The 8384-nt window shown below is 39.1% G+C and overlaps 1 protein-coding gene across 1 annotated transcript; it reads right to left on the bottom strand.

Moving 5' to 3' along the window:
* Positions 1–479: 479 nt before the first annotated feature.
* Positions 480–7860, bottom strand: SPIC (Spi-C transcription factor). Its single transcript, XM_009922344.2, has 4 exons — positions 7519–7860; positions 5755–5867; positions 4684–4792; positions 480–1229 (listed from the first exon to the last, which is right to left on the bottom strand). The coding sequence occupies exons 1-4, from the start codon at positions 7667–7669 to the stop codon at positions 802–804; spliced, it is 801 nt and encodes a 266-aa protein (XP_009920646.2). The 5' UTR covers positions 7670–7860; the 3' UTR covers positions 480–801.
* Between the last annotated feature and the right edge of the window lie 524 nt (positions 7861–8384).

Here is an 8384-nt window from a genome sequence, read left to right on the forward strand (position 1 = left end):
ACAAAGCTATGTTTGTTAGGTGAGTACAGAACTGCTGGACAAAAGTGCAGCTTCTCATATTAGTGGCGGAAGAACTGTAAATAACTTTGTGAAAAGCATAATCCTTTACTAACCCTCTCATGGTATGGTCACTTTCCCAATGAATCCACTGCCAACAGTGAAATGTGCACCTGGCAATCCTAATACCATATGTCAGGATCTGTGCTAAGATATGTTAATTTAAGTGATTAAGGATTAACAGCTTGTCCAACAGGTGCACCTTCATGTGGACTCTATCATTCAGCTAGGCATTCACTCAGAAAATGTCTCTTAATAAAGAACATTGAGGAAAAAAGCAGACAGTAGCTTCATGTAGTTGGCAAATCTCTTCCCTTTCTAGTTCATGTGCACCCAAATGATCCAAATGATAGGGAGTGCATGTGCTATGGTACAACAGCATGTAAATTCTGATTGTAAATGCTGGGGATATGAATAAAACTTCCAGTGAGTGTTGTCAGGATGGGATCTTTGATGTCCACTAACAGACAGAAGCCTTGATACTGATCTTGGATATACCAGCTTGAATCTGAAGTAATTCCTCTGATTAATGTCATGGAGAATAGAATGTGCCCTACAGCTGCCGGTTTTCTTCAATAGTCATGACCATTTATCATTAACTTCAAAAGGATCAAAACTAGGCCAATATCACTTTCAAAACCCTCCTCTTCGTATGTTTGCATGATATCTTAAAGGAAAAGCTATGTACAGGGAAGAGTTCCTGTGCTGGAATCTAACAAAGACCTGTTTATGTGAAAGATATGTCTAGCTGTTAGCATGCTGTAATGCATAACCATTGTTATACATGTAATTATTGTAACTGATCCAGTCATCTGCACACTGATATTCTTGATTAGACTGAATGTATGGATGATAAACTGTTTCTTTTCCCAAGAAATAAGATGGAGCAAGTCTCTGTAAAACAACGGCACTGAACTGGTATGTCAGCTTCCTTCGAATTTTAATGATTTCACCTGTTCTTCCATAATTCCTCAGTGCTCTGGCCATTTTCTGATATGTCATGATCTTGCGGTTTCCCTTTCTTTCTCCCCACAGCTCTGCAAGTTTCTCCTTGTTTTTGGAGACAAACTGGAAGACACCATTGGGCTTATCCACCCATTGGATGCAGTTTGCCATAGCTGGATCATACAGAGACTCATGGAGGTACTCAAACAGTCGAAGTTTTTTTCTACCTATTAAGAAATGAAGTACAAAATGTCAGAACAGAACTTATACTTGTTTTAAAAGATGAGCAGTTGTCTTTTTCTGGAAGGGATCTTACAAGCAAAAGCATAGGTGAACCTAATATCCTGTCACAAATTAAAAGATCAGTATAAACTATTCAGTGGAAGACCAGCAACAGCAAATGAGATGATAGTTCTGAAACATGTACAGATCTGTGGTGACAGAAAAGGATTTGGTCATTAGAGTTTCAAGAGCATGTTATTTGGGGATCATGACATATATCTGGTGACTTCACTGTAGTGGTAGGTCTCAGAAGCCACTTTCAGCAGTCTTCAGACACATGCTGTGCAGATGCATGGTCAGGGAACCCACTGCAGGAAATTACATCCTCAGACAGTGCGGGAAAGAGGTTCTGGAGAGCCAATCTGAATGTTTTTGAATAAATGCTTTCCCTGCTTAATCAAAACTCAAAGCTTTTGAGATGACTCAATTTTGTCAGGTTTGTTTCAGGACTGTTTTGGGAATGCAAGGTGGTCTGATACGAGAAAGCGTGAGTGGGTGAGTGGGGAGAGCAAGCTAGTTTTGAACAATAAACCTCACCTAGTCAATAAGGAGCTAGACTTTCTGGTACTCTGCAGTTTTCTAAAAAAGTGCAGAAGTGTCACCTTGCATTCCCATGGAGGATGAAGCAAGCTCAGTACTGCAATATTTGTCAGTTAACTAAGTGCTTCTCCCCACAGGCTCAGCTCTCAAACTTGAGTTTACTAGTGAAGCTTATTTAGTTTCACTTAGGTCTTGTGAATCCCTTTCTCTGAAGTACTTCTAGTTCCCTTCACAAAGCCAAGGGCGACCAAGAAGCTGCCATAAGGAGGAAGAATTTAAGATTATGAGACAAAGAGGAACATTTTGCAGAAAGCAGAGTCTATGCAGAAGAATGGCTTCCACTTTAACCAAAGTGGAAACAAGCAGCTGCACCTAAAGTTCATAAAGTCTTGTCTTGTGTGGCTATTTTAAACTAGGAACAGGGGAAAAGTGACAGTTGCTAAGGAACACTGAGGTCAAGCCAAGACATCTGTTAGGGATGACAGTAATTCTGCATCTGGTGATAAGGAAAGAGGAGAGAAGTGACAGTCAGACTAGGAAGAAGAAGAGCCTGAAATCAGAGGTACTTTCCAAAAAAATTAATAAAATTTCATTATTTAAATAAAAATTGGCCTGTGACTAGAAGTACCTATTCCACTAGAAATACATGTAGTATTACCAAGACGAGAAGCTTAAAAGCAAACTGGTGAAGGACACTGCCTGATCACAGTAAACACTTCTTAGTAGGTGACCTCCTTAGGTCCCCTCCAACCTGAATTATCTTATAAACCTATGAACCTCTGGTAGAAAAAATAAGATCAGGGGAAAATCCACACACTATTACGGACTGAGTCTGCTGGAAAACAGTAGTGTAGCCATGTCTGCAGCAGCATCTGATTTCATTCTGCCTGTCCTCTTTTTTCAGCTGTCATTTCTGGCCAAATTTTTATTTCTAGACACTTTCTAGACACATCTAGCTGATGTCTTGGTTTGAGAGGGCTTATTTGATCTTATGTGTTAATGCAGCTATGTTACTAGAGCCCAGCTGTTATTGCCAAAGTGCTACACAATGTGGATGCACCAGTTTGAGCTGGGGTTAGTTCACAGATCTTTGTACTGCACCTCATTGCATAAGCTAGTGCATAAATTCATTTTCAGGCCCTAAACATCAGTCTAAGCTAGCAGGCTAGTGTCTGCAGGTTTCTTATGTGGCCACTGGAGAGTGGCAGTTTGCTCCAGAAGGTCTTTCAGAGTGTCTGCATTAGATTTCTGTGCTGAATTGTCCTGAAGCAGCCTAATTCTCTCTGGGTGTGTCTAATTCAGATGCATTTCTGAAGTACCCCTCTTGATTATCTCCACTCACCAAGCTTTAGTTCAGATCATGGAATGCCTTGACGTGCATGAATTGGACTCCTTCCAGAAAAGACCTAACTCAAAGATGTTTTCCAGAAGCTTATCTAAGTCGCTGCATCCTAGAGATTGCCCTAAACAAATCCTTGAGAAACGCTTTTAAACACAGACTTTGGGTCCTCAGTATTGATTGTTTCATCTACAGATCTATTCCTAAAGGGCCACACTACTTGCTAATGTACACAAAACCTCTCATGTCTCAATAAGAAGCCAGGAGGACCAAATTTATTTAGGTATAGTGGAAATAGTCCCCCAAATCACAGTTTCTGGCAGGAATATTGCCATGGACACAAAGAACCCATAAGAGGACACCAAAAAAACCCATAAGAATAGTCAGTCATTCTGAAAAATTATGCAGTATCTGAAAATTTATGCCTTCTGGAAAAGAACATTGATAATAATGTAAAAGAAATATGAAACAGGAAACGAAGTTTAAGAGAGCAGTAACAACTGAAGGTGAATCCAGATACTCTCATGTAAAATTCCCCAGTGCAACACTGGGTAAGACTTAGAAAAGCAACATTCCTGGATTGAAAGGTTTTTCTTTGCAACAGTGAATTTCAAGTATTAGAACTACAGAACTTAAAAGCAGAGGCTACTCTCTTTCCATCGTCCCAAGGAATTTGTAGTAGTAGTAGTAGTAGTTGCTATTAAGCAACATAAACCACAGTGTTCAGCATCAATGGGAAGAGATGATACCAAAAACTGACACCATGTGGTTAAAGTTGAGAGCAGGGGATTTCAAAAAGCAGCAAAACCAGGAAGCTACTCAAAAAGACCCCACAGTCAAAAGTAGGTACAACAGCTCAGAGTGGAAGCTGTGGAAATCTTATCTAGCGGAGTCATAGAAAGGATGCTGAGTCCCAAACAAAAACCAAAGTATGAATGCAGTAACAAAAGAAGTACTGTAATGAACAATGTCACCCGACCTATTCTTTGCAAAATAGCTATCCACTCAAGCAAAGTCAACCAAAAGGAGCATAAAAATAGCTATAAAAATGCACACTGGAAGTGACAAAATCTAAGAGGTAATTTGAAAAGTAACCAATGGCATAAAATCAGGTGCAATAATATTCATGTATGTGAAAAACCTTCAAGAAAACCACTCCTTGTTGGACCACATGAAATAAAGTAAGCTATTAAAGTGGATAAAGATATTATTAATAGCTAGATTTACTTCTTTGCGTCATACTTCATCCCAGATGATTTGGAGTGAAACACATCTCTGGTTTGTTTTTCCATGTACTAAACAGGAGGACAGAATAAGATGATAACACATGTATCTTACCTTATGAGATTTAGCAGATAGGAATTGAACACTAGCAGTTGTATTCTAGTTACTATTAAATGTTAACTTATTTTTTCCCATTAAAAGTAAAAAAAAATTAGGAAAAAGAGAAAGCATAATTTGCCAGGAGATTTTTTTGAAGTAACATAACGTACATATCAAGATATGCTCTTTCTACACACCTTTCCCTGCTTTTGGCTGGCCAGCAGCAGCATGCGTCACTTGGCTTTCTGGAGTATTCTGCAGCGTATGGTAGACAGTCTCATCCGCATAAAAATCCACTGCACTGTTCTTCAAGAATTAAGACAAAGAAGAGTTACTAATAGAGTACATTCTCTGAGGGAAAAGAAACTTGTAGTAATTAATTGCCTGAAGCCTTCAAAATGCAGCCTTTCATCACCTCAGCCATGGAAGACTTTTCTCAGCCACGAAGGCATGCAGTGTGCTGTACCAGTAATAAGCAGCACTGATTTGTGTCCAGGGGGAAGGGCTGCCCACGAGGGGAGGTATGAGAGGGAAAACAGAGTAATTGCCTCACTCTGGACCTTCAACCCTTCTGTTGGAGGCAGAGGAGCAACAGTAGACTCTGTTTCCAGAGTTAGTAAAAAAGCCAACAGCCACCTGGACAGTGGCCCCTACAGACTCTGTAGCTCCTGTGTCACGTTGTTGCTGATCTGCCCATTGAAAATGGGCTTTTGTGGAATCTGTTTACCTGAAATTATCTCCCATGCAATATTAATTTTCCATCACTCCTGGAAGCCACACTCCCAGTGTTTTTAAGAATGAATATGGACTCTGCAGGCTCAAGCTGAGCTCAGAGTTCAGACAATGCTGGTATTCCCAGCACTCTTAGAGGAAAATGCTGTTGAAGAAATCAAAGGTGCGGTAGTTTCTCACAGCAGCAGAAGCTATGCGGAGGTTGGAAGTTGTTCTTCTCTGCTTGTTGCCAGGTAATAGAGAGAAACCCTTTTCCCTATCGTACTAGTAGACTGTTTTGTTAGTTGTCATGTTACATGATGAACCACAGAAGAGCACCAGAGGCAAAGAGCTAAGATGACTCCTAAAAAGAGACTATTAAACATGTTTTGCAAATATTTCCCAAGGCAGTTGAATCTGAATCATGCCTGGGCAGACCAAATTTCTGTTAGAGTTAGTATAATGATTTGTATATAATGATTTGTACTAGAAATCACAAATGGTCAGCCAATTTTCCATTTATGTCTGACTCTGTTATTAGTAATCAGTTCACTTACAATCACATTTCGCCAGGTATACCCTTGGTCCTCTGTAGATGGTGCTGCAGAGTAGCTAGGACTTGCTCGGAGGTGGTGGTGATGGTTGAGCGCAGTCAGGCAATTTTTATAACCTGAGAATTAGGATGGAGGGAAACCTGAGTGAGTAAAAGGGAGAGAAGAAGGAAAAAAACCCAGCGGCAAACAGTCTAACATGCTGCTGGGTCTGTCAAAAAACATTTATCTTATGGCTGCCTTCTAGATAATACAGTCTCCAGAGCCAAGAGGTTTCATATCAGCAGGTTATCCAACGTAATCTGTACTGTTGCTGTTAATTGCACCCTTGGGCTGGTTTTGTTCGCCTTCACGATGACAAGCAATATTTGTTAAGACAAAATGTCAGATATTTCATAGTATCATGAAGTATTTTGGTTAATAGAAAAAGGAGGGCCGAATAGATCACCAAACATAATGAACAGAATAATTATAGACTACTATACTACATGTATTAGAAAGGAAAAAGGAATGTCACACAGTTCTGCAGGCCATTAGTACAATGCAAGTCAGAGTCTCCAATTGTGAATGAAGTGAAGGAGCATCAGAGCATCTGCAGTGCCTGAAAGAACGACACCGAAGGAACCCGAGACCTTAGGATGTTTAAAAGAAGCAAAGGCGAAGACCGGACTGAGGCATTTGGAATAAATTACGCACTGCACATGGTCATAAAAAGATTTTGGAGGGTACATCTATTGCAAGTGGAAATGTGGGTGCAGCTGTGGGACATACTAACCACTGAGTTGCAAGTGTTTTATACCTTTCTCCATCGGCCCTAACAACAGATACAGGCAAGAACATTGCAAGTAATTATGTATAGTGGATCCTTCAGCATGTGTAAATTACCAGTGCAGTGGAGCCAAAAATTTATTAACAAAGGCTGAAGATATGGCCCAAGAGGTCTTATTTACATTTCAGTATATAATAGATAATACGTAAATAAACTTCCTCGTATGAAATGCATTCCACACAAAAGACAATAGATATTTTGTTCTGGACTTAGGGGGTTTGTGATGTAGCCTCCTATTTTCCTTTCCTTTCATTTCTGTTTACAATGTAAAAACAGCAAACACAGATCTTAAATTTTATAATCATTTAATTGCCAAAACCTTGCCTGAACTGGAACAATTTACAGCTTTCCTGTATTTTAAGTTTTGTAAAGTATAAAATGCTTGAAGCCAAGAAAAACACTTTTCTATTAATTATCCAGACTGAAACTATCATTTCTACATAAAAATATTTAAAATTTATATTTTAATGTAAAAAAAGTAATTGTGGAAATTAATTTCACATGTTGGATTCTTGGTCTTTTTTTTTTTTTTCCATTAGAACTCATTGTTATTATGAGCTTATTCAGAGCATAACAGAAGGGCATTTTTCAATTAAAACATTAAAACTGGAAAATGGCTGTTGCACTGTGGTCATATATCCTCTGATTATAGGAAATCTGGGCTCAGTGCACCTCAGCTAGTACTGAGGAGAAGGTAGAAGAGGGGACTGTCCAAGAGTTTCTCCGTGCTGTGACACAGAAGATGCACACCACGCTGGGCAGTACTAATGGAGGGGCAGAAACCCTCCAAATATTCTTCCCCCTTTCCATCCTCCCAACATACCCCTCTGCTGTCCATTAATCCACCTCTGGGAAATTAATCTCCCACCTATGTGCATCAAGATGTACTTTCCTGTAAAAATACAAAGTGGTAAATGAAATGGAATAATGGTCTTTTTTACCTGGTGAATACTGCATTTCTCTGTCAGAGTGCTGCTGCAGTACTTCTAGCGCATCTTCGAAAGCCTGGCCCAGTACGTCTTGGTCAGGAAAACTCTGCAAGAACATTTTTCTGTTGGGAGCCAGAAAAGACCAGGCTGGTTCTTTCAACATTGTCAGTCAGAAAATCCCAAATAAATACAGTGATTATAGAGAATATACATCCTCCTGGAATATGTATTTTGCAGGCACTGAGGCATTACCGTAATTGTTTACTATTATAAGAAAGTTCTCACTCCTCTGAGAAGTCTCTTTGAGGTCAGTGGGACAACTCACACGGGTAACATTACTCACTCGTGCAAACGTTTCAAGGTTCATTTCCTTAATTTGCAGCAGAAGTTTACATAAAGGGTGTTACTGTTATTGGAGTGTTTTACAGTATGTAATACAGAGGTATGTGTCACTTGTGTAACATGATTTATGAAGCTAAAGTTATCATTCAATAACATTGACATGACAAAAATTGTTACACACAAGTTATGGAGCGGTTATGCAGAGAAAATGCTATACTAACCCATTATAGAAAACCCAGTGTGGATTTTCAGAAAACTGTTCATTACAATTTTACTACACCTTGTTCTAAAAAGCGAAAAAATCCCCCAAATCTGAATGTGCCTAAGAGTTTTCTGTAGCATATCTGAAGCACTCGATAATGAAAGAGAATAAAGGCATTGTAAACTTACCATTATTTGGATATCAAAACTTGAATCCTGTTTAAAATAAACAATATTTTTAAAATGTATGTTTCAAAATAAGCAATAATTGTCTCAGTATAAATAAAACTAACTAAATGAAATAACTCTGTATTTCCAGTGATGAGATGAAATGT

The sequence above is a fragment of the Haliaeetus albicilla genome, chromosome 19 (assembly GCF_947461875.1).
Source record: "Haliaeetus albicilla chromosome 19, bHalAlb1.1, whole genome shotgun sequence".
Lineage (NCBI taxonomy): Eukaryota > Metazoa > Chordata > Aves > Accipitriformes > Accipitridae > Haliaeetus > Haliaeetus albicilla.

What these genes read in the sequence shown, in the direction of transcription:
- SPIC (XM_009922344.2), bottom strand. Translation starts at nt 7,669, where the DNA reads ATGTTGAAAGAACCAGCCTGGTCTTTTCTGGCTCCCAACAGAAAAATG. An exon ending in AGAAATGCAGTATTCACCAG is followed by an intron (nt 5,868 to 7,518) that starts GTAAAAAAGACC and finishes CCTAATTCTCAG; the next exon opens with GTTATAAAAATTGCCTGACT. An exon ending in CCAGCCAAAAGCAGGGAAAG is followed by an intron (nt 1,230 to 4,683) that starts GTGTGTAGAAAG and finishes ATTTCTTAATAG; the next exon opens with GTAGAAAAAAACTTCGACTG.